The sequence below is a fragment of the Haemorhous mexicanus genome, chromosome 1 (genome assembly GCF_027477595.1).
Source record: "Haemorhous mexicanus isolate bHaeMex1 chromosome 1, bHaeMex1.pri, whole genome shotgun sequence".
Lineage (NCBI taxonomy): Eukaryota > Metazoa > Chordata > Aves > Passeriformes > Fringillidae > Haemorhous > Haemorhous mexicanus.
Genome location: NC_082341.1, coordinates 85,572,620 through 85,599,590, shown reverse-complemented (window position 1 = coordinate 85,599,590; position 26,971 = coordinate 85,572,620). Strand labels below are relative to the sequence as shown.

The window sequence follows — 26,971 nt, the reverse complement described above, 5'->3', positions numbered from 1 at the left end:
TTCACTAAGGGGAGTGATTCAACATCAAAGCAACAAGTTTGATGGAAGAAATTCTGCCTGAAGAGACTTGTGACAGCAGAGACATCATTCCTAATGAAGATGTCTTGTTTGCATCCAAGCTGCTACAGTCTCCCTTAGAAGCAAGAAAAGGTTTTGTAAGGGATTAAAAAGAAAACACAAGTAAATTGCAATGCCTTATAAGCATATTTCTCCTCTTATTCTTAATGAATAAATGAAGAATCATTATACTGAACTTGATAGCAGTGTTTTCCCTGTAAAGGGGAGTGGAGAATCAGGGTCAGGTTTGCTTGATGTGAAACAGGTTCTGTCATTACAGCAATCTGTTAACAAAAGGTTTGCTTTTCACGTACATAGGATTTGGCAGTCAGCCTTTTATGGGGAGAGGCATTGTCCTTAAAAGGAATCTTTGCATTTCTACCCACCATCAATGTCCTGTAGCACTAGTAATATCTAATAATTTTGTTCAGTAAAAGCTGTTGCCGCTAGGGTACCCTGATCTCTACTTTTGTTTCCTTCCTTTTGTTTCTGAGTTCAGACTTGTGTTAATTCATCTCTTTCAAAATAATTTTGCAGAAACTGAAACAGAGATATTTTCACATAAAGCAAGCAGACTGTGCAAACAAAGCACTTAACCATGTCAGGTGCTGAGGCACTAAAGTTGCCACAATTTACTGAGGAGCCATTTCCCAGCATGGATGATGTGCAGCCCTTCATCTGGCCCTGAGTTAAGAGATAGCTTTAAAACACATGCTGAAGTCATGTCCTGTTCATAAACCTTAAACACACCGGTGGTTAAACTTATGTGTAAATGCCTCTCTCAGTTGGGCCCTATGCTCCCAGCTTGAGACAGGCCTCTGTGTTGGCAGAATGTTGGCTGGGATGCTCAAAAGTGAAGACCACTAAGTTAAGCACTCCTAAATTCAGATAGAGTGCCCACTGCATTCAAGCCTAGCTCACCAAAACGTGTGTCAGTGGCCTGTGAACTTTGTGCTGTCTTTCATAAGTCAGCACTGGCAGATTGCAGCTGGCATATACAAGGTACAATATACAAGGTACAATATACTTCAACGACCTCAACCAGTATAGTGCAGCTACAACACAATTACCTGCTGCCCAGCATGAAATCTCTCTGATTTTAGATGAAATGACTCTTCTGAATGTGATCCACAGGATATTAAGAAGCAGGCTTTTTGTATCCAGATTCACTCAGGAAAAAATAATTCAGAATCAGACTGAGAGATGAGCCATCTTTTCAGTAGAACACTTAGATCCTGACCACAGATTTCCATTTGGAAGAAACATTCTTCAGACATGTACAGATGTCTAGGGTGATGTTTCTTAACCCACAGTTTGTGAATGATTGCTGTTCTGTAAAATACTGAATGGTGGTTTAGACAACTGTTGCAGTTTTCTTCAGGCCACAGACATTCTCATGAGTGAAAGCTGGCAAGAACTGAATAGGAGAAAATAAAAACAATATGCAAACATTGAAAGTTCTGCCTCGTTTTAGTTATTTGCAAATGAAAAGCTTTGTGGTGAAACCATGCAAAATGTGTCCACATCTTTTTAAATAGCTGTAGGAGATCTTCCAGTTGAAAAGACTGAGAGTAATTGCTCTCAGGAATCATAAAGATTCATATATGTTTCCTGACACAGCTCTCCATTTCAGGAAAGTAATACATGAGATGACTTGAGTTAAGCATTTTAGCTGCTTTGTATTCACAACCAAGGGCTGAGTCAAATTTGAAGTCCACAACCTGAAAAGGAAAAGGCCTGCAGGCTATACTGAGCCATCAGTCCCATTTCGGTGATGCAGTCTGTCCCCTGCCCTTTGCACAAATGTGATTTTTCTGGTGTTACACAGGCTACAAATTGAGTTAGATTCATTCTGTAGTACTAAGGCGGGGTAATGAGAGTCCTGACAAGGGCAGATGGTGTCACTCTAAGTGGTTTCTGAGAATTAAAGCAAGTAGCTTTGAGGCTTAGACACCTGCAGAGAGGAAAACAAAATTATTTTAGAAACTGAGGTATACTTTACAGAATAAGCCATTATTTAAACAACTAAGCATATGTTTGAACTCATATAATCGCTCACTGAAAAAAACATACTTCTTATCCTGATTAGGAGAATACCTTAACTGCAGTACAAAACTAATAACAATAATGTGTAACTTTTTGTTATGAAATTTCCATCTTTATTTTAAATCCTGGACTGACCAAGGCAATTTCACTCTGATCTTGTCAGAAAATTCATACCATATTACCATAAAATATATGTGTAAAAGCAGAGTTAAGTCTATAGTGAACTCTATTTATTTCCCAATATATGAATATTCCTTATGCATATAAAAAACCTGGGATTTTCATCATGGTATCCTCCATTGTGATAAATATATTTTCACTCCATACATATGTGCCTTCTTTGGAAAAAATGAGACCAATTTTTTTTCCTGCTGTTTAAAAAAATACCCTGCAATCTTTTCAAAGCAGCCTCATTCAGTGGGTGATTAGTCTTCCAGAGAACTCTTAAATGAGAAGCACATTGTATGTATATAGTTAGTAAAATAATAAGCTAAAATTTTTAAATGTACCTCAAGGCACTTTAGTTTTCTTTTCTTCTGTGTCTCAGGAATAGGGCCCAGTATAGATAAAGATTAGATTATCTTGAAGGAAAAAAATTTTAGCTTATTGTTTTACTAACTATATACATACAATGTGCTTCTCATTTTCAGAACTGTATTCGTTCCGAACTCTGGTTTTTAGTAGCTTAATATAGAAAAAATACTGAATTGTCCCTTTTTTATTTTAATAATTTTTTTTCAAGTTTTATCTGGGATAGAATGTTTGTTTCTTGAAAAGTCCACTGGATGGACAAGTATAATTTAGGTTTTCCTTTCTCTTCTTATTGGTGTCATCATGAATTTGCTAAGGGACACGGGCACACATACACACAGAAAAATATGTCTAGTTCCAGATATATAGGGAAAAACTGTAGGAACAAAATATGTTGCTGACAGTGTACTTGGCAGAAAAGGTAACCAGAAATACTAAAATAAAAAAAGCAAAGTTCTGGGTTTGGCATTTTTATAATCATGTCCTAGCTGTACTGTAGTTTATGTGTGACCTTGGAGAAATTATCTAACTCTTTTGTAGTTTAATACTCTGACTATAACACAACATACTTTATTTATCTATTTAAACTGTAAAGTGTCTTTTATTATGTAAAAAATCTAGTAAAAGACGAAAACCATACTCAGCCTTTATTAGTGCTTTCAGAAATAAGACAGGGTGTTTAAAACATAAGTGTAGCAATGAAAAATAATGTCAGTTTATATGCCCTTGGTAGTTGGGGGTTTTTGATTAAAATTCTACCTGCATGTTCCCAATAAATTACAATAGCTCATTTTCATCTAGTTATATTCTCTTTCTACTGTGAAACTTCAGCATTTATGTTGCCTCTGCTTTTGGCTCACTGGTCACACTGAAGGATACATTAAATGAGACATTAACAGAACGAAGGAAGAACTGTTCCAGTGTTTTTGGATTAATCTGGGAGAAGATGTTTCTCTGTGAAAAAGTCTTGCAGGCCAAGTAGTGAACATATGCTGCTAGTGAACAGGTTCCAGGTTGCCGATCTCTTGAGCATGAACTGGTTACAAATCTCTGTTGCAGAGCTGCGGCTCTGATCAAGACAGCAACATTTGTCAATCTATTCTGTCAACAATGATTCCAGCACCTTTCAATTGCTCAAGTTCAGAACTTGCTTATGTACCATGAACTGCAAATCATTTTGATGGGATTTGCATATGTTAAGGTAGTATTGAGCCACACAATAAGCGTGTGGAACTTACAGAAAATACATAAAATATAGCATTAGCACAACACTGTGCCCATATTACAGTATGTATCACTCAATTTTATATAAACATTTTATTTTATGCATCTGCTTCAATGGACTGTTATGGGAGCTTTGAAAAAAACACACCTGCAGTCTTAAAAGTTCCACTAAGGGACTACTTAAGTTCCACTAATAACTTACATAATTTTTTTTGTTTTATAATGTCTATTATTTTTATTTATTGCTGCCTTTACAGACTGTTTTTCTCCTTTGGTAATTTTCTATGCCGTAACACTTTTTTTTTTTTGGCTCTGCAGTTCTGTGCAACACTTGGAACCACCCCTTGCTGCTCCTTTGACAAACTGTTAGAACTGGGTCCTATTTGTAAGTCTTTGCTGCTTCTTTTTAAAATTTCAGATACCAGTTTAAGTCATTCTGAGTCATTTCCAGGACATTATGCAGTGTCAGTGTCCAAAAACAATAAAGCTACTTATAGATGAGACCTTCAGTTACAGGTTTTTTTCTAATATTAGGTCATGCGGCAAATGTGCGTTGTCAAGCTGATACAAGGGTTAGAGGACATTGCCTTAAGGGTTTCTTGTCTGGGGGGACATATTTTGGAATACTGTCAGTTAAGAATACTGTAAGGGCCTCAGTTTGTAACATACTTCTTCAAGCACTTCTGCCCTGCAAGGGCATCTAGAACAATGCTGAATATCAGGGAAAAGCTGAACTCTTAATTCTGCTCTGCACCAAGTGTTTTGTTTCTGCCTGGTTCTAATAACTATAAAAGGTAGGGAAATATGCACCAAAAATACCCATCTATTCCTAATCCTTGCTCTCCCCTTCCCAATTTCCTTCCTCTTCCAAGAAAATAGAACAAATGCCAATGTGTTTAATATAGTGATCAAGTCATGGACTCTTCACAAGTATTTCTTTCTGTGTTATGGTTTGTTGTGTCAAGCTTTGATCTGTAGCAGGGCTTGGTCAAATCCCATGTTTGTTGGTTGATGAAAATGCTACAAAAGCACACCATATCTCTTCAAATGAGAACAGGAAATCCATAGCTGTCAGCTTCTGGAAGCAACTTCATAGAAACACAGCTTGATTTGATGTCCTGTTAATTTATTCAGGGGCTTGTGTGGTGGTCATTTGCTCTGTGAGATTTGCTGCCTTTCAGCACAAGCCCCAGTGACTCAGTTTCTCCCAGTCCTTTTCAAACAGGTTCCTAGTAGTTTGCTTAGCAGCTACAGATTATTTTGCTGTTTGTGTTATTCCTAAAGACCTACTAAAATAGTGAAACCAATACATTTAGGCGTAGCAATAATCATGTGTTTCACTTCAGTGATTCCCTGCTTGTGTAGCAGAGCCCAGCAGAAGCATGGCATACCAGTGAAGTCAGAAATCTCATGCTAGCTTTTCTGCTTAATCTTATCCTTAGCAGACATGAGCAGTAGTCCTGTGTTATGAAGGCAGTGTCTCAAACCAAGTATATTTAAAAATAGATAATCAGTTAAACCTTCAACGTGCTTTAAAATAAACCTCAGTTGTGGATGCTGTGAATAATATTTTATCGGCTTTCCCAGACATTCATGCAAAAAGAAAATTTAGTTCACAAGAATGCAAATTTCAGCGTGAACTAAATGCCAAACTGCAGATCTCAGTGGAAGTACCTCTGTGTGTGGAAATAGCGATGAGAATTATTTGGTGGCCAGTGTAATGTGGGCTTCAGCCATAAACTGATAGACCATAATTGTTACTGAGTGCATTAAAACAGTGTTCTCTAGTAGAGTGTGAATACTTAATTACAGAGTGAGCTGCTCATATGCCAAAATATTTCTGCAGAAACCATTCAGTGGCTAATCAAAAACAGCACTTTCTTAGCATTTCAGTGCTTGCTTTTGCCTGTCTCCATCCTTGAAATGAGTAGTTTGCTGCACATAGTTCAAAAGCATGTGCATGCACATTTATTAATATGTACAAAATACTGTTTAGAAATGTGTTTGTGAGTCATGAGTTAGAAATGGGAAGCGCAGCTAATATTCTATCTCCTCCTGCTAAAGTAGTTTTATTAGCATAGAAATGATAGCTAAATCTCTGTATAAATTTTTTTTGAAAGTGTATTTTATAATGATTGTTAAATTAAAACCACAAAATAATTTATGTTGCTTAATTTTAGTAAGATAAACCTAGAGATGATGATCCTTATGGGTCCTTTCCAATACAGGATATTCTATGATTCTATGCTTCTGTAACTTTTTTCCAGTAGAAGTGGGAAGAGAAAATAATACATTATATATACAATTTATATATTAATGAAAACCCAGATGGTGGAAACATTTAATCTCTTAATTTAATTTTAAATTGGAAAAATAATAACATCAAAGAGAAATCTCTCAGGCATTTGGTTTCATGTAAAATAATTGGGCTTTTTAATCAGCTGTTTAATTTATTTCCTTCAATTATTTTTTTAGGTAATAAGGAAAATATCTGGATGCATATTGATGCAGCCTATGCGGGAAGTGCTTTCATCTGCCCTGAATTCAGGCATCTTTTAAATGGAGTGGAGGTGAATGAGTGTTTTTTCTCTAGCAGGCTGCTGAAACCTTGCTCTTTTATAGAATTTGTGTGGTTTTATGCAGCCGAGATGAATGGCTCTTCCAGAATCTCTGAGTAAGCTGCACCTCAGTTTGCACTACAAATCCCTGTACATTCAATTACATTACTTAAATTTGTAAATTTTTAATGGTTTACACTGGGAGTATACAAGTACCCCTCTATAAGAAGTTTGTCATTCAGAATAACAAGTACTACCGAATCAACAAATAAAAAAGAGGAACTTTTCCCCAAATATCTCTGAAGGCATATTTGTAACATCCTACATTATACAAAAAATGAGGAAGAAAAATAATTTCGACAAATTAAAGAGCTCATTATGTCTGGTTTTCTTCTTACATCCTGAAATTCATATAGTATAGAGCCAGCAGCTGTATCTCAAACAGACAGGGTTTAATAACCAAGAGACCTAAATGAAATATTCCCCCAACAGCGCTGCTGTTCCTTTTCCGCTGCCTTGCTGAGCTATTTGGCATCCAGTTGCTTAGATAAGAGTGCTTCAATTTCCTGCTGCTCCCCTCAGTCAGATAAGTCCTTGTCTTCCACATCAGTGGAGAAAATATTACTGTTTGGTAAAGCCAGAAGTTTAAACACAGCACTGATAGGCAGTGAGTAATGAAGAAGAGGCGGGAAAACCCCCTCACAAATAAAGCATTTCTTTTTGTCTCTTTTTTATCAGCAAATGAAGCTTGTTGTAATTTCCTGTGGGGGAATATTTTTTAAATTACTGTTATTGGTTCCTGAAGGAAATGAAACAGCATCCCTTGTCTGGGCCAGCATTTGTCATAAGAGTAAATATTTGACAACCATGAATAGGTTTCTTACTTTACATAGTACAGGGTGATAGCAAGATAGATGGATAGATGGATGGATAGCGAGACAGGCAGATCATCTTCTCTTATTAGAGCATTTGTTAATTGTTTACAGGTGACAGGGAAGGTTATGAGAAGCAAGTGAGAACGGAAAAGTGCAATATGGAATAGTCAGACCTTGGTGCTGCCAGTCCCCATCCCCAGCTTTTTAAGGCTGGTGACTTCTGCCTTTCTTAAAACAGAAAACATGGATGAAACCTTTCCAAAATCCTCACCCACCTGGGTATCTTCTGATGCCCCACCTACACATGTCAATTAAACCAGACCTGGCACATGGTGTATAAATATGTATTTATTGCAAGTGCTTACTTTTTGGTGGTTTTTCTTTTGATTTTGATGAAACAATAATTTCTAGTGAAAGAAAAGACCCTGTCAGAAGGAAAAAAAAAGAAAAAGTATTTCCTAGTCAGTTGTAAATTTGTTATTGGAAAATGGGATATGAACCCCAGTGAATGTTTCTGAGTATGCAAATGTATTTATCTATTTATTTAAGATCACAATAAGATATACACTTTTCCATAACATATGTAGCAAGAAAGTATTGTAAACAAATGCTCAAAATGTTTATAATACCACTAGCCTAACTCCATACCTAATCTGAATTCCACTCCCAAAATAAATGAAGATTTGATTCCAACAGTTACTAAATAAGGTGACATCAATATGAACATTATAAAGACCTGATGCAGGAATTGATTTATAGTTATACAGAAAATTTGACAAAGTCATATCATTAGCACATGGATCCTTTTCTCATTGTAATTCTGTTTTTATTTATCCATTCTCAGTTTGCAGATTCATTTAACTTTAATCCTCACAAATGGCTCCTAGTGAATTTTGACTGCTCTGCAATGTGGTAAGTATTTCAGTAAAGGGAAACGTTACAAGAAACAAAAATAAGGTTATATTAGTCTTCCTTTCAAGAAGTAGAAATTTCTTTATATTTTTCAACTGAAATGAGGAGAACTGCATAGCTTTAAGTCTTAGAAATTATTTACAGAATTCAGACTTTCATTTAATCCAAGTTTTAAAAACACAAAGTTTTGAAAGAGACCTGAGCTCTGTATTATGTTCCAAACAAAGAGAGAAGTCCCCAAAAGTCTGAAGATTTATACTTGCTCCGTTTTGGGACTGTTTAAAACATAAATAAAAAACCTTATTTTAAGCAGTGCAATGAACAGATGCTAAACAGGGTTTGTTTTTTTGGTTTTTTTTTTTTATTTCTTCCTTTTCTTTACCCTAACATTTCTTTTGGTTTGATTCTTTTAAAAGCCATTCTAAAAATGTTCAAGATTTGGCTGATGAAAAGCGGCTGATTTCAAAAAGGCCTATTTATGTAATTTTGTACTAACTTTCAGTTTTCCCAGATGACAGCCAAGACATTTTGATATTAAATGATGCTGAAATAGAAACCCATAGACATACTTTCAAACAAAGCAAAGTATCATGGCAGTAATAATAGCATGGGTTTGTTAAAAACATTCCATAGATGATCCTAATTTGTCCCAAACTAAATGATTACCAACATCACAATTAATGATACTTGCTAGCAAAACAGCTATTCAACAAATGCAGACTATTTATCAAAATAAATGAAAACATTCATTTCAGTTGTAATAGAACAAAATTTGCAAAATAGAAAAAAAGAAGACTCCAAAACATCATCCAGAAATAGGTTACCTTATTTAAAAGAGGAATAAATGTGAGACAGTGATCATTCATTTCTTTTTGGTTAACCTTTGTCTCTTTTAATTTCTCTGGCAAAGTTGACTTTTCAGGTAATATAGTGTGAGTTTTACTTTAATATTTCAGCTGATGTAGGCATTTTAATTCTTCCTACACATTGTGGTTTTTTTCTTTTCCTTAGGGTAGATGGCTTACATTTTGACCCTGATTCATCAGTAGTGGCAGCACCCCATAACGTGCTGTGTCTCTGTATGTTAGGAAGTGGGAAGATGATGAAACAAGCTCCTTCACTAGTTCCTCCCATCTTTTTCGCATCACTCAAAGACATTGTTAAAAACATAGCCACTTGGAAATTAGGCAATACACTATCATTTTCTTTAATGTTTGTAGAACAATGAGGAACCACAGTCTAGTCACTAATAATTTAGTTCCTCATTAAATCTGCTTTCCCTGAAAACTCTGTGAAACTATGTTATAAAGGCATTTTATCTGGCTTTCCAGTAAAACAAGTTATATGCAATCACACTGTGAGTTCCCATCTCAGGCGACTTTAGGTTATTCCTAGTAAAGCTTAGACTTTAGACTTAGGATAATTTTTTTCTGCATTTTGTTTCTTGTTGGGTTTTTTGATTTTTATTTTTAGATAAGCCATTGCATAAAATGCTTGTTTTCATAGGTAGGAAGATTCCAGTAGAAGGACTCTGAAGAGACCTTGCAAGGTCTCCTTTCTCAAAGTAAAAGTTTCACACCTATAGACACTTGGGCTTCAAGTCAGCTTGGCATTTGTGTATAGGGGTTATTCACTTAATACAGAATAAATATACACTTAAGCTCTTTGACTTGAAGCCAAGTCCATTGTCCAGCTAATTCTAAGACCTATGTCCAAAATTCACCTGTCTTAACAACTGTAACACTCCCTGAGAAGGTGAAAAGTAATAATAAAAGATGAAGGATGGTGAGAAAAAGTAACTGTGAAGGATACTTTCTCTTAGGATCCATGGAAAGTATTAAGTACAATACTATGGTAGTATGGAAAGAGTTCAGTAAACACCAAACACCATTTCAGAACCAAGGTAATATCTGCCCGTCAATGGATGGACTTCAAAATAACTCAGACTCCTCAGCACTTTCCCCAATAAACACTTGCATTTCTTTTCTCTGCAAGCTGATTAAAATAATCTACCCATTAGATCTGTAATGTAATTATGTAATTACTCAGTGCAATATGTGGCACTGATGTAGTTTCAGATTTGGAGACAATTTCATTATAAACCTTTTGCAAAATATTCTCAGGCTTCCTGATGTACAAAAAAGAGCAGTCAATTTCCTATAAAAAGGAATTTAATAAAGCCAGTCCAAGAAGGGTGTATTTTCTATATTTAAATATCAGAGTCCTTTAGAGACTTTGTCTTGAACCTACAGTCAGTTTTGCCTGACTTGTTTAATTGATGCTCTGAAATATTATAAAATAGGACTAAGTCTTCATTCAGAGAGAGTGAAAATAATAATCTTGCAAAGTCTTGATATTTTTGAGTTTTACTACTCTTTTTGGGGTTTAAGTGTTAACTTGTGATTGGGAAGGGTGTTTCAGTAATTGGAAGAAGGTGCTTACAGGAAATACTTATCTGTGGATCATAGAACACAGAATAGTTTGGGTTGAAAGGGAACTTAAAGATCATCTACTTCCAACCCCACTGTCATGGGCAGGGACACCTTCCACTAGCCCAAGTTGCACAAAGCCCCATCCAGCCTGGTCTTGAAGAGTTTTTGAAATGAAATTGTATTTCACTTCCCAACGCCAGCTGAACAAACTTGAACAATCTGCTTGAACACAAACTGAAGTGGAATTTTCCTACTGGTTCATATTATGAGGTCACCTTTTTATCTGTCATTTAAAATGCACAAAATAGAGTGAGGCAGTTAAAAGCTGCAGATGTGCAATTCAAGTAAGTCACTTCTCACAGATTTTCATTACTTATTTCTATAGTTTTGTTGTACATTTTGTATTATGAATACTTAATATGTGAATCTGTGCTACTTAAGCTAGGTCTTGGTATAGACAAGCATAACATCCAGCCTTTAAAAAATTCTAGTTTAGCAGTATAATTTGTGAACTACATAGTCACATAATCACAGATTCGTTAGGGTTGGAAGGGACTTCTGGAGATCACCTAGCCCTATGATTTTCCTCTTGAGAGGTAGTCAAGGAACATCTTTCAGGCTGGTAGATGTGTATCTCAAAGTCCCTTTAACAGAGAGCCACCCACTGCAGTCACTCAACTTTTCTTTTTACAGTAACCACCGTATGGCTCCTTGTTTTCTTGCTCACAGACTTCTTTAGACCTCTGAAGAATCATACTTGATTTTGCTCTGAATGTTGGAGGGTGGAGGTTGGAGCCCTGCATTTTTTTGATCACCAGGATCCAAGGTGTCTCAAGCTCAGTGTTATCCCCTGGAAGTGTATGGTTCTGGAGCCATACATATCTACCTCTGTTTGAGTCCCTCCACTACCACACAACCTGTTATCTGTGTCTTGTAATGCAGCCATTTGACAACAGGGCATCCACCTGTGCAAACCTTGTGCAGGTACCAGCCTTTTCTCCAGGAGAAGCATCTGGGATATGGGTATCCATTGCAAGCTACCAGCTGTACTGACATCTCCTTCCTTACCAATTCCATCTGAGTGGCAGCGTCAGACTTCTCAGGGGCTGCCTCACTCGACACACTGGGTTTGGCTCCAAGGTGGGGGCACTCCAAGTGCTCAGTGCTCAAGGTCTCTGAGCTCCAAGTGCTCAGAGACTCTGGTCTGGACCTCCTTAGGACTTGCCTGAGGTGTGGACCTGCTTGCAGAATGCAGCAGCACCCTTCCTGCATTCCCTGCCTACAGAAACTTCCGTGTCATTTTCATGTGTTCTAAGCTAGATGTTGCTACAGAGTAGTTACCCTTTCCATTGTTTAATGCAGTGTCTTACAGGAGAAGAAATTAAGTCTCACAAAACATCTAAAGCCATTGCTTGTAACTTGGATTAGCTGCATGGAAAATGAGCTACTGCAACACAAATACACCCAAGTAATCAAATACTTCAAATAAACTACAGTAGAACAACCTAAAATTTGTTAAAAATATTTATCCTCATTAAACCTGTTTTAAATTATTGTTTTATTCCTTTTGTCCACAGGACATTTTTAGCAATAACTAGGTTTTTCATTGTTTTTATTTTATCTGAAAATCTGTTGCTATTTTTCATATGCATATAAGCTTACTTATTTTCAGCTATGTGCCTCCCATACCTGAAGGCAAATACTTAGCTGTTGACCTTGGTACTTCCCTGACCATTAGAGAGATGAAGGCTTTTTGTTCATTTGAATAAAATGTTTTATGACCACATTCTAGATGTGAATGAGAGGGGGAGTATGTACTGGCCTGTGCATTTATACATACACACTAAAATATTGAAAATTAGATTTTTACTTAGAAATTTACAATTCTACATTAAGCCATTAAAACATAGAAAAAAAGGTTTGGATTTTTGTCTTTTAGAGTATCCCTGGGTTGATATAATTTTTGCTTATTTTGTAATATATTTATAGGAATAATATAATGATGTAGCAAGCAGTCTTTCCCTTTTTGATTTATGGTTTCTTCTTCTGCCTCTTTAAACCCCAATATTTGTGGAGGTGAGTCAGTCTTGCTCAGTAAGAACCATGAATCAGAAAAATCTTGTTATTAATTGCTGGCAAAACACCTTTTATTCTCTCTAAAAGGGACACACTGGCTTTTGAACGTCAGTCCAGTCACACCACCCCTAGCTGGCAAAAGTAAGTTACACTTCTCAGTGTAACATTGTGCTGTAACATGTCCGTCAGGAATTGTGTAGGATCCAGCTAATGGCAGGGTGGTACAAGAGGGGAGCCTGAGTCAGAACTGGGAGCTTGTCCCTTCCAGTGGCAGCTCTTGCTGCTTCCCCAGCAGCATGGAGAGACAGTGGCCAGCACCCCCAAAGCCTCAGCGCGGCTCTGTGCGATGTTTAGGAAGCAACAGCTCTTCCCACGCAGCTTTGTACTGCAGTAATTTCAAGACAACTTCTGTTGACTGCAAACATTAACATTGCTTCAGCTAGTCTCACATTCTGGTGTGAGTGTCTATCACCATAAAAAGATCCTCTATGTCTGTTTCTTGTCTGTTTTTAAATATGCAGTCGTGCAGTCATGCTGCCCGTTCCTGCTGAGCCTTACACTTAACTGCTTGTAAGTACAGTACTGATATGGCTGTGAAAAAGCACTGAAAATGGCACAGGCTGTGCTCAGGAAATATGCCAGTTTAAACACATTCAATTTGACTTCACTTCTTGTGGAAATTGAAACCCTTTAAGTCTTTATTCTTAAATTTTTCAATTTGATTTCTTTCTTTTTTTTATACAGGGTGAAAAAAAGATCAGATTTAATAGGTGCCTTTAAATTAGAACCTCTTTACCTGCAGCATCACCATCAGGAGTCTGGTAATTTTATAATTAAATGAGATTATTATTATTATTTTGTTTGCACTCTGATATTTAATGGGAAAAAACCAAGGATTTAAGATAAAAAAGGCAATTCTTAGACTACCCAAGTTATTTAGGAGGCCATTTCCATTTTCTGAGCACTCTAGGGAGCTAAGCTCATTAAAGTGCAAATACATGTCTAGTGAGATTTTAGTTAGTTAAAAGCAGTACAAGAAAGTAATTTCATAAGCATTATGCATTACTACTTTTGTATTGGGATATCCCCAGTTGCAGACTTACCACTGATTGATTGCAGGAGTGTTCAGAAAAATCTTATTATCTTTTGGCTGTCAGGTAAACGTATTATTGGGTGTTGTGTAACTAGTCCCTTAACCTGTCTTCCCCAACACATCTTTCTCCAGAATGATTTCAGGATCTGATTTGGTTTTAGAGTTTCTAAGGTCTGTGACTTTTTTTCTTAGTTAGTCATGCAAGCTCTGATTCAAATTTTTCAGAAACACATGTGGAAAAAACACTCCCAGAAACTACAAACAAGGGGTGAACTGTGTTTGCTGTCTGTGCTCTGCTTTTGAGTGAGAGCTTTCTGGGACACTATGCTGTAGTCCTCATGCTCTTACACTGGCTGTAGGGAAGGGCAGTAAGAGCAGACTATCTGTTTTGTACAAAATGCTCATGAAAGCTCTTTGCAAAATGCTCACAATGAACTTAAAAATCTCAGGCTCTGTACAAAGCTCCTTAATGGATTAGTGCTGGTCCTTGCACATACCTAGCAACTGCAGAGTGGTATTTGCCCTCCTGAAGCCCATTTTTATACATCTGGTTATTAACTGAATAATTGTGAAGAAGGTCACAGCAGTGCAGAGTCAACATGTGGTGGAAGTTCTCTCATAACTTTCTGAAGAGAGTGAATCATCTGTAGAAGGTCTTACCATATGCTCAACCTCATCGTTTTCCTGGAATTGCTGGTGCTGATCTGTGTTCAGAAGTGTATCCTGTTGTGGCTATGAACTCATTGACATTTAAATTAATACCATCCAGAATTCCACTGTTCTCTAAAAAGCCCTAGGAAAAATGGATTCATGTCCCTTAATCCTGAACTGGCATAAACCTTGCATTTTATTCCTTTCCTCCATTTCCAAGGAATGCAAACATAGAACAGTGCAATAAACAGGATATGCAGTAATTCTGGAGCTGATGTTCACCCTCTAAAGGCTCAAATTATTAAGAAAAAAAAAAAAATTTTTTTTTTGCCTTTTCTAATGGAATATACAAGTTACAGCAAATACACTTAAGGCACTAGCTTTTACTTAACACATTAAAAATATTTATATTCAGGTGAAAAAATTCCAGCCTTAACTAAAATGAAAATATTTCTTGGGACAACTGATAATGCTCATACAATAACTTTTGGTCTTACCTGGGTTAAATAACACCTGAAGTAAACCAAACCTTTCTTAAAAACAGTTTCAGTAAAGCCACCTAGTTGACCTAAAAACTTTGTCACCCAGTTGGAGAAAGAGTTTTTTAGCCTTAATCTTGCCTTTAGAAGTGGGATAGCATGTTATGTGATCTCACATACTGATTTCAAGGAGATCAGCCAATTACTAGCAGTCTAGGAATACCAGTTTTTTTCTATGCTCCATTCCCATGGGATATCAATTTTCTAAAGAGTTGGACAACACTTTTCAAATGCAAATACCTGTGGGTAAACTTCCAACCCACACTTACTCCTTCAATAAACATGGTCAAATCTGCTACACGAAGGTGCTGCAGTCCCCATTGACTCCTGTGTAATTTATGGGATGTCAGCAATCCTGAAAATACGACTTGCCAAATGGAGGGTCTTGAATTCTCAGTATTCTCAGGTCTGAGAATTCCTATCCTGGTTTACTAAGTAAATGAAATGGTATTTCTGAATTTACTTATCTCTCACTCAGGAATTTAAATGAGCAGAAATATATCTCTATCTATAAGCAATTACTCTTATTAACCATATGGCAATTACATGTGTCCCCAAGGGGAGAGTCTTTATTTTGTCATTAATTATAATTTTATGTGATTTGCATCACCACACCAGAAAGATTATACTAGCTTGCCTGGCAACCCAGGATATAGGTCAAATCCTCATGGCACTGTTAGAAGAGTGCAGCTTTATACTCTATTGTGAACACCACATACGCTCCCACAATGCAATTCCTCCTGGTTAAATACAGATGTAAGACTAAGGCTTGTAATCAAGGAATCAAGCACTAATCATTGATTACATTCTGCTTCACAGCTTGTGAAAGGCGTTGTTGTGGATCATTAGACATAGCCCCTTACAGGAGCGTAGGATTATTTATCTGTCACCAGTTGCTTTACTCTCTTTGCTACCAGTCTTGCAGCTATCAAACAGAAATGGCTGCTACAATGCAGGAGAATGTGAATGTTATCAATTTTCCTCGTTACCAAGCAGAGACAACCACATTCATTCCCAGAAGACCAGAAACAGGTTGATGATGGTTGGTTGTTTTGTGGATTTGGGGTTTTTTTTACCACCCGGAAACCAACATAGTGACAGGTTAAAGAACCTAATGGCCTTCTGTTACAGGGAAGGAGGACCATGTTTTTTCCTGTGTTTTGGCTGCAAATGAGAGAACATTGGCAAGAGAGCTTGTAACACAGAAAAAAAGTTGTTTGTTTTTTTTCCCTAGAAAATATAAAGGCTGAAAATTATGTGAATGGCATATACTGGTCAAATTCAGAATCTACAGTTCAGCCTTCCAGTTAACAATTCCAGGAACATTTAGCATTTTCCCAAGGAATCCAAGGACATACTCTCCTATGAAGCTTATACTCCAATGTGGAGAAATAAAGCAGAATAAGGAAGCTAAGCAGATGCTTCCTAGAGAACTGCTTTAAATATTACGTCAGTTTAATTTTGTTACTGGCTTACAGCAAGTAACTGACTGTGTTCAAGTTTACTTTACTGTGAAATCAGTTGAATTCCTTGATTCAAAGAAAAGGCAGGTGAATCCTGACCTGTGTGCTTATATATTAAGGACAGCCAATAATGCCCTCTGCTTGCCTTCCCGGACCGCTTTGTGGCTTTGTCCATCTGTGTAAGGGGTTTTCACTCCATCAAAAGAAAAACCATAAAAAATTGCAGAATACTGTTCTCCAAGCAGAAACAGGTCAAATTCTGAGTCAAATTTTCCAGTCACTTACTAGATATCTTGAAGAATTAGCAACAAATATATGCATGAGTATAAAAGGTATTTAGAAGTGGATTATTTTAAAGAGTGTTACCGGTTCACTAGGGTAAAGGCAATGACATTTCACAGCAGAGCATGAGTTATGAAGTGAGTCTGGGGATTCTGCAAAATGTTTGAACCAAAGTTAGTAATAGTTATTTTACCTACCGCTTTACAGGAAGAAAACACATACATAATATTTGATCTGTCATCTCTGTAGTATCTGCAGTATAACAGAAAGGAAAATAGTGTTTCTTCTGTAAACTCTTTGTTAGTGGCATATTTTGACTAGCTAAGGAACGAAGGTTATTGCAAGCACCTTCATTTAACATGCTGCCAAGTACCCAGCTAGATATTTAGTGGTCCTGTTGACACTGATGATGCAGAAGTTTGCAGCAGATGTAAAGGATAGCTAGGATACAGCTTTTTCAATAACATTAGAGTGATTGAAGTCTTTGGCTGTTGTGATGATGATGTAATGTGAACATTTTTTCTTTAATTTCCAGGTCTTGTAACAGATTATCGGGTAAGTACATTATCAATGTAATTAATACTATTGCTTGTATGTACTGGTATTTTTAGGGCTTTATTTTCCATTACTACCATAAACTTCCAAACTTTATGTTTCTTTACAAGAGGGATGCAGCTCACTAATTTTTTTAACAAACAGAAATTTGGGGTTTTTTTGTTTTTTGAAAAAAATATATTTAAAGGCAGAAATTGTCTTGCATGTGCAATATCTTTAGATTCAGGCAGTACAAAGAAATTTTCTCAAGTTGTGGGTTTGGTAGTTTTTTTCTTTAACATAGTGAATAACACAATTTTAAAAAAAATTAAAAGCATCTCTATTTTAATCTTTTACCATGGAAACACTGTTGTTTTGAAATGGAAAACGTGCCTGTCTTTGTAGATGCTAGCCTCACAACTTTAAACAAGCCAAAGTACATGAGTTTCTCAGATACTTGTTTTTCTAAAGCCTTTGAGGAGAATTCAGGATGCACAAAGAAAATTTGATTTGCCTCATGACCCTTCCATTCTGACTTCAACCTCCATTGCCAATTTTCATTTGAAAATTTTGAGTATTAAATGGCATTAATAAACAGGGATTAATAAACTAGGAATAGATATTTCTTCTATTATTGGATCCACCTCCAACAACTGCCCATAGGATGTGGCAGTGTGGTTCACTTCAAAACCATGGCAGAGCATACTTTGTGCTGTGTCACTGCAGTGGTGGCCTCTGACACGGGCTCTTCTCTCTGGGTTGCAGCACTGGCAAATCCCCCTGGGCAGGAGGTTCCGCTCCCTGAAGCTCTGGTTCGTGCTGAGGATGTATGGGGTCAAGGGGCTGCAGGAGCACATCCGCAAGGTGACTGGGAATTGCCTTCTTGGGTACCCTGTGGTGGGATGGCAAGGGAAAATGAGCTGGCTGGCTGTCTGCTCTTCATGACTTCTGCACACATCAGAAAGCACAGGAAACAGTTTGAGGCAGCTCAGTTCATCGAGGGTGCTTCTCGTTTGCCACATGTAAGGTCACCATTTCATATCATAGTTGGAGCAAAGCTGCCATTCATTTTGTGCTCATCTTTAGGAAAGAAACATCTCAGAATTTGGACCTTCTACAGTATGGTACCACAGTTCCCTCTCAAATTAAGCCCGAGCACATAGACGGTTTTATTGTGGAAACACATGGATATTCATTACTTCTTTATTTTACTAATGTGCATGCATTGATAGGATGTTTAGATTATGATTAAGGAATACAGTAACTTATTTGGCATGTCTACCTCTGCCGTTGCTTTTTACCCTGGCTAAAATATATTTTTGTTAAAAAAGGAATATGTACAATTTACAGCCTATTGATACTGTTATAAGTACTAAGTTTATTCTTGATGAAAAAAGGAGAGGTTTCTAATCATTAAAAAACACATGTGGCATCTGTCTAAATTATATGTATACTTCCTCTGTAGCAGGAAAGTCAAATTCAAGCATACCTTTCCATCTTTATGAAGTTCAGGGAGACCTCTAGTGAGGGGAGGTCCATGACTTGGCTCTAAATATTTAGAAAAATATCCATTAGCTAAGGGCCTAGTCTAGCATACGAATTCCCTGCAGACACACATTGCTTTCAGTTTTGGTACTAAACAGAAGAATTCCTAAGAAAAACTTTGGAAGACTCGTATCAATTGCATGGCCTTTTGTCAGGCTGGTTTCCACAGGTCAGTATTTACATTCAAACCAATCCCTCTTTCCCTGTTTCCCACAAATCTCCCTGACTATCCTGCCAAAAGCTGCTTGTCTTCATAGAATCGTAGCTGAGGACCAAGCATTGATATTTTCTGTGACAATTCAGTTCAGGAAGGCTAAGCAAATGAATATTTTCCTAAAGATATTGACTCCAAAGTAAAACCCTTGTATGCTTCCTCATTTGTAAAGGTGATTCTGTCAGCTAAGATTTCCAAGGGCTTTTTGAAATGAGTGTTTGGTTTATATTTCTAAGGACTAAATTTTTCTTCAGTACAGATATAAAAATAACTTATGAAAAGACAAGAGGGATAATTAGGTGAAGAATTTTTCTCACTGTATACATCTTGAAATTGGTACCATTAAATTAATTTCTCTTCATACCTCCTTACCCACCAGCAATGAATGCTGGTTCAGTGGGTTCCAAAGCATCTAAAAAAAACCTAATTTATATCTCCAGCAAGCGTCTGTTGAACCTAAATTTCAAAAAATAATTGCATTTCATTTGTTCCATAGCAGAATTAAAGGTATCTCTTGTGAGTTTTCAGATATTTTGGTAAAATTATATCACTAGCTGGAAAATAAAAATTAAATATGTTTCTCTTATCTTGTACTGTTTCCTGTCTTCTCAAGAATTATCATGAGCTCCAGGTAGATTGTCATGACTTTTCTTTTGGTAGAGTAGTAATGAAGTATCTAAACCAGCCTGACATTGGTTTAAATTTTCAAACCTATAGACAAGTTTTAGAAATGAAAAATAATTTGGAATTTAGCTTCACTTGTTAGCTGAATTCTAACACTGCTCATCCCCATGCCTGGCCTTGAGAAGCTGCTTTCTTTTAAACATGTTGTAGCATCTTGCAAATAACAGTTTTTACATTCCCACTGCTGGCCAAGGCGGTCGCAGGCAGTTCCTGCTCCGGGGCTGGTACTGTCTCCTGTGTACCTGGGACTTTTAGCTGGGTTCTAAGGGAAGCCCTGTAGGTGCCAGAATTATTTCTGAAGCTGCATCTGATGATTTGGAGATGCATTTGACTGGGTGATAGAGTAGACATAGGGAGAATGAGAAGAGACCTAGGAACAGTGACAGAGGCAGGTATTGCAACCTTTCTGTGGAGAGCAGAGGGCTGGAGCTGGGGAAGCAGGAAGATGTGGTCTCTCTGTCCCTTGTGTTATTAAGGAGTTGCCCCAAGGAAAGGGTAACAGAGCTGGGCAGAAGAGCGGAGGTTTGAGGCTGCTCCTTGGGCTGGAATCTAGGAAAGGAGGTGCCTAGGTTTTCTCCTAAGTCATGGAAAATTTTAGGAAGATCTGTGCAGAGTTTATAGGTTTCTAGCTAGGCTTCTTTTGTGCAGCCTGGTGTTACTTAGAAAAAGATTTGAGATTTTCAAGGTCGATGAGCCTCTGACAAGATATAGAGGGAAAAACACTGTAGATCCTTAAGAACCCACCCTATATGTTGTGTGGTAGCAAGTTTCTATGTGGAAGACCAAAGATGTCTGTAACTATCTCTTCAAAAACTATTTTTTCTTGACATCAGCTGTCACAAAAATTATTTCCCCCCTCCTTTATTAATCCTTATATTTTAAGGAAAATATGTTTGTTGTGTTTGCAGCCTTAAGGTCTACATCAAAATGCCCAGATAACCACTGCAACTTGGCACTTGCTTGAGGATGGCATTTAGGAAGTAAAATATTCCCAGGAGATGAGAATGTGTGACTTGGATTCAGATGCAGTAACTTTTTTTGTTTTCCAAACATTCCAGTTATGCACTCTTTTCACACACAAAATGTCATAATAATCTATTGCAAAGTATAGGTTTTAAGGCAGTGGTAAAGGGGAGGATAGTCATCTTTGAAGGATGTGGGGAGAGACAAATACAAATTTTGGAGTTAAGTCCTAAAGCCACAAAGGAGATGTAAAAAGAGGCCAAACTCAACAACAACAGTCTTCTGGACTGATGCCAACCATGCAGAGTCTGTATAAATGTGAAATCCAAATGGCCCATTTGCAAATGGCTCATTTGCAAACTGCTTGACCATCTCTTTATTATTCCTTTGTTGGTTTAAGTCCTCTCAAAGGAATCCTCCTTAGGAGCAGAAGTAATCAGTGTACTGAGGATTATGAATGCCATTAAAAATTAACAGTAGAGTCCAAGAAACTGAAACTGTAAAGAACAGCAATACTAGAGATAGTATTTGAACTGGAGAGTGGCACAGTCCAAGTGGCTGTTAAGAAGACTTTTGTGACAGCATTTCCCTTCAGTGTCGTGGGATGCAGGCTAAGGCAGGCAAAGGAGTGAAATTTATAGGAGAAAAAGTATGAAGTGATCAAGACTAGGGCAGTATGCTTATCTGCATATAGAGTAGTGTACTCCGATGCTTCAGAGAAGCTCCCTGCAATCAAAAGCTATTTTAGCTCTTGAAGGCGTTGCCCAAAAATGAACATTCAGCTTGAACACTTCAATGAAGAAGCATTTAAATTTAAATGTATATTTATATTCATAATTATAGTTATTTACTCACAGACACACATAGGAAAATACAGATTTTTTTAAATAGGGACCACATCTTAGTGCCTCATAAGTTTACTGCTTGTGTTACTGGTTATGTAAGACATTTCCCTTAATCCAGAATAACCAAATTAATTAGATCCCTTGTTTCCTTTCTTACTCTTCTGGAGAAGAGCAAAGGTTATGTACCTGAGATAATAGTGACACATAACAAACCTCTTTTTTTTCAATCAGCTGAATTGCACTGCACAGACTGGGCTGTTATTCTGTTCCTATATACAAAGATACTTCAGGGCACTAACACAGTCCATGTGATTCCACTCTGAGAACGCACCTGATGGAGGGATTGCTCAAATGGTAGTTTTAGAAACAGTATATGAGTTGGTTTGCTTATGTCCCCACTTAATCAAATAACAGCTCTAATAAAATAATTTTGAAAAGTTAAATAATATTTGAATGCCAAGTTCAAGTTAATAGTGCTAGGGACACAGCTTGACATAGATGTCAAAATCAAAAGCACTTGGAGGATTAAGATATCCATAGATCAGGCTTGGTATGTACACCTTCAGCAGAAAACTAAGAACAGCCTGTCAGTCTTTTATTTCTCCTTCTTTCCTATTCTCAGTTTCAGTTCCTGCAGTTTTATTTTCACAGTGTACCTGCCTGTTTTGAAAAGTTGAAGCACTAAAGCCACCCATGTCCTCCTGTGAATTATTGCCATGCTCATATCCAGAGCATGGGTACAGCTATTGGAGTTAGGGAGGCACGTGTGACACCTAAATGCCCTGCAGTTCCACAGAACTTGAACTTCCAGGCTTAATAATATTTAACTTCCAGGCTTAATAATATTTAACTTTGCTGCTGCAGCAATCTCTGTGAGAGCAATTCAGGATAACAGCTTATGGTTCAAAGGCACAGGGCCTTGGGTAACTGTATTTATGCAAAGCTATACACGTGAAACTCCAGTTAAATCCCCTCTTTCTCTTATTCCAGTTCAGTAAAACCTAAAACGCTTGGTGCCCCCCAGTGTCTTTACCAGTTATTGCTATTTGTTAAGACTTGCTGTGAATAAAAGTATTTGCATCCAGACACGAATGCAAAATAATTCCAGAATTTTGTTTTGTGACTTACCTAAAAATTTTCTATTTTCCCTTGCTTTTATTTTGTCCAAATTCCTGAAAAATCATTTAATTCAGGAAGTGGACATAAGTACCTACTATAAAATGCTCAGCTTGGGTCTGGAGTTTTCTAGTACAAACTTCTCGCACTTAGCCAGATCTTAAATGTTTGCTTTATTCAATTTTTACCCTGATAAATTTTGATAAAATTCAGCTGGGGATTACATTCAGCTAGACAGTTGTAAAATTCTTATCTCATTGAACATGATTTGTTTTATAGCTTTGTTTTCCAAGACATGGTACATGCAGTGCAGAATTTTGTGTAGCCATGTAAAAGACATGTTTGGTTAAAGCTATAGAATATGAAGATAGGAGGAGACAGTAAAAGACCATTACAACACCTGTGCCTACTTCACATATGTTTTTCATGCACTTTTATGGATACAAGTATCTGTATGTATGCAGATACTTCTGGTTGGATTTCACAGCTGTAAATTCATGCTCTATCTATTAGCAGGACATTCAAATGCCTTGGAAGGGATTGAGGATTTTATTGGTCTCATTCCTGACTAAAAAAGATTTCAGGCTAATTTTAGAGGGAGATGATAAATGGATGTAACAAACAGCAGAGCAGAAGTGGTAACAACAGGAAAACTGGCTGGTTACATAGGGTACCAGTAAGCCCAATATGAAGGTTCTGAAGAAATATTTTGATTCGATCTAAACAATGCTTTTCTATTCTAAGAAAGAAAAAGCACCACAAAGCTATGATTAAGATTGCAAAATGTGTTGGCTCTTTTTCTTCTTTTTTTTTTTTTTCCCTTTTCTGTAGTTTGTTTTGCCTTGTCCTTTTGGAAGAAGTTCCTGTGAGATGATACATTCCACATTTAACCTTGACCCAATGTAGTATGCTTCATTTTTGTTTAATAGCCATCCTTGAACTTATAAAAAGTCAAAGTGCAAAAGCATGGGCTTAGTTGTTTATTTTTGTAAAATTATTTGCAATCCTAAATATATAAAAGCTGAAAAAATCTTTAAACGTGACTTTTAGAAGTTTCAGATAATTTTTGGTATAGACCGGCTATTGCATGAAGACAAACTATAATTAAAATGGCTGATTGCTGTTGTTTGGTTAGTTGTTTGGTTGTATTTTTTGGCTTTTTCTAGAATAGTGACCACTAGGATAATGATATAGCCAGTAGGAGGGGGACTGGATAGGGTACTGCAGGTATCTGATGAGGATATGCATTGGTTTTTTGAAAATGCTTTTAAATTAATTTTCTCTTTGAAAGAAAGCAAAGAAAAACATGATATGAGTATGCAAGTATCACTGACTAATGATAAGACTTCCCAGCTAGTTTTTAGTATGTCTGTTGGTGTTTTTTCCTTATTTATTAGAATTTTGGTTTCATCTGCTTCAAAATAATTGCTCCAGCTTGGTGCCCAGCGTCATCCTTTTTTTGCCTCAGTAACTTCTCAACAGGTTTGCTGAGATTTGCTGTCCATTTTCTTGATTATATTGCCATCAACTTTTTTTCAGCTAAACCTGAGCACCCAGGTCAGAATAGTGAGCTAGTTCTCCCTTTCTTCACAGATTTCTCATATTAAGTGAGCTATTCTAAAAAGTGTATCTTTCCAGCTCAGTTTTCAAGGAAATTGTGACAATTTTTTCCCTGTATATCTGTGCACTTCCCCCTTTCCCTCTAATGACTTCTGAATTCTCTAGCCATTCCCAGCCAAAACTAACAGTGGTATAAAACCTAAAGGAGAATTATTAACATTATTTACTCTTAATGTGGTATGGTATCAAATTGTGCTGAAGTGTCTCAAGAAGTAGACCAGCAGTGCCTAAGACAGACTGAGATCCTAATACAGCAATGGCTCCATATGGTCTCTGGAAGTCATAAACGGGATGGAAGTTAACACAAACAGATGGCAATATGTGAATATTATCACACAGCAGCAGAAGGAACAGAGCAAAGGAATGGAAAATACTTCAGCACACCTTTTCTCTTGGTGAAGCAAATGTATTCAATGCAAATACTCTTTCTCTTCTCAGCACATTAGACTGTCGCATCAATTTGAACACTTAGTCCTTCAGGATGAAAGGTTTGAGATCTGTGCTGAGGTTGTTTTGGGACTGGTCTGCTTCCGGCTGAAGGTAAGGCAGCTAAGATCTCCCATTTCTTCTCTCATGGACTATAGCAACTCCAGAACCTGCAGCTGAATAGTCTCTGTAGTTGATTATTTTTTAATGAAAGTAAAGAGAGTTTGTTTAGAACAAAGCAGATGAAAGAAAAAAGCTTTATACAATTTTGTTAAAATTGAATCAAAAGCTCAAGAGAAATTAAAGCATATTAAGGTATGGGAACATATAGTCAAGGCAAAGAAATGTTTAAACTAGTCATATAAAATGACTTACATTTTATGTCTGAGGAGCTTTGATAAAGATGACTGTTTTGGTATATTTCCCTAGACTTCTGAATATGGTGTGTATTACTTGTTTCTTTCTTATGTGTATATATTTAATATTCAATTTTATTTTAAAAAATACTAGGATAAAAATCAGAGCACTAAATGCTTTTCTTTAGAGACTGTTTTTTCATCCATAAATTTTGATGGTAAAACTGGGAAAATTGAAGTAAGATGTGTTTAAGAACAGGTTACATGGAAGGCCAGCTTTCCTGGTCTGCTTTTTATTGCTGAACATGATCCTTTTGCCCTGTTTGGCCTTTTATTCCCCAAAATCTCTCAAAGTGCTAAGTTCATTGATGTGGAGACCTTGCCCAACAGAAATTAGAAAATTCATTCTGTACTTAGCAAAGAAAAGCTGCAGTAGTTGGGAGAGCTCATTTGTTTGAATCAGCCATTAAAAGGGGATCAGTGTCTCAGTTTAGGTAAAGAAGTCATTTTCTGCAGGAGCTTGCAGCTAAAGCCTCTACAGAGGACTGGATTGTAACACTGAATCTGACCACCAAGCAACAGTAACAACAGCACTAGTGTTTTCTAGTTAACATGACACCTAAATGAGCTTTTAGCTTTTCTGAAGGCTTCCAAGCACATCTTTTCTCCTTCTGGTTAGTTTATTTTTAACAAATTCTTTTCTCAGTCATTAAGTTATCCCAGTTACCTGAGTTTGATGCAAATGGCTGAAGAAGCTAACAAATAATAAAGTAATGATGAGTTTCACCTGGAATAGGAAACTGGTTTTGTTTGAATTTATAATGTTTAAAATAAAATTTAAAAAGACCCTATGTTTAAGGAATCAGACAGATTACAGAATGTCATTTTTTCAGTCAATGGAAACATGAATATAATCTCTTTCCTAACAAGAACTTTTAAAAGATGTTGAGGGATAGATTCTGTGGCTTTTATTGCTCAATAACAAAATATTGGTTGCAGTCTGCTCTCTCACATGGAACAAGCAAACACTAGTTTTGCAGATCCAGACACAGCTGTTAGTCAGTGCTGTACATTTACTTCGAAGGAACAGTTCTGGTGAAATAGAGCATAGCAACACAGGAATTGTCACTTTTGATCAGACCAGCAGCTCATCTACATCTGTTCTTCTGTCCCTCATGATTCAGAGGAAGAAATCACATCTAAAAGGAAAGACAATTTTACAATAGGAGGTAAATATTGGACCTTTAGCAAAGAAACCTTTGGACAAGTTCTAGAATAAAGGCCTGATTCCACTGAAAAACAGTGTTAAAAGAGCAGTGCTTTTATTTCTTGCCCACCCGATACAAAAAAAAAAAAAAAAAAAGAAAAAAAAAGAAAAAACCCTAGCATTAGGAGGTTTTTATAGCTATTTTAACAGCTTTATTTGCTGTTTATATCACTCCTTCAAAAATCTTTCAGTCATTTTTATAAGTCATAAAATAATATAATTCATATAATTCATACATCTTAGAAGCAGGATATTTGTAACTTTCGTGTAGTTACAGTAGGATTAAGGGTCAGGGGACTAGAACGGTATAATAGTTCACAGTGCACAGCTGTAAAAGTATGATTTTTTTTTCTTACTTTCTTTGTTCTTGAGAAGCCCTTTTAAATTTTTTTGCTTAGCTGTAACTTTTAATTTTTTGCCTTTCACACTGTTGAGCAAATGGACTAATTACCTATGACTTTCATATTATAATTATTTCATCAAATATGTCATGCCAAAGGGTTAGTTTTAGGCCTCCTTGTCATGACTGCAGATGAATACAAGTCAAGCTAGTAATTTCTCCAAGGGGGTGAGAATGCTGTCTTACTGAAGCTCACAGACTCAATCAAAGCTGCCTTCTCAAAGCTCTGGGAGAGGATTAGTCACTACCAACTTCAATCTGA

General features: G+C 36.8%; 1 protein-coding gene across 1 annotated transcript in view; it reads left to right on the top strand.

The window, feature by feature from the left end:
- Positions 1-26,971, top strand: part of DDC (dopa decarboxylase) — a 56,446-nt gene that overhangs the window by 24,236 nt on the left and 5,239 nt on the right. The window contains exons 7-13 of the mRNA XM_059855458.1: positions 4,177-4,243; positions 6,334-6,428; positions 8,136-8,203; positions 13,456-13,532; positions 17,275-17,294; positions 18,039-18,137; positions 24,699-24,800. Of these exons, the coding sequence (XP_059711441.1) occupies positions 4,177-4,243; positions 6,334-6,428; positions 8,136-8,203; positions 13,456-13,532; positions 17,275-17,294; positions 18,039-18,137; positions 24,699-24,800 (528 nt within the window). The remainder of the gene's footprint in view (positions 1-4,176; positions 4,244-6,333; positions 6,429-8,135; positions 8,204-13,455; positions 13,533-17,274; positions 17,295-18,038; positions 18,138-24,698; positions 24,801-26,971) is intronic.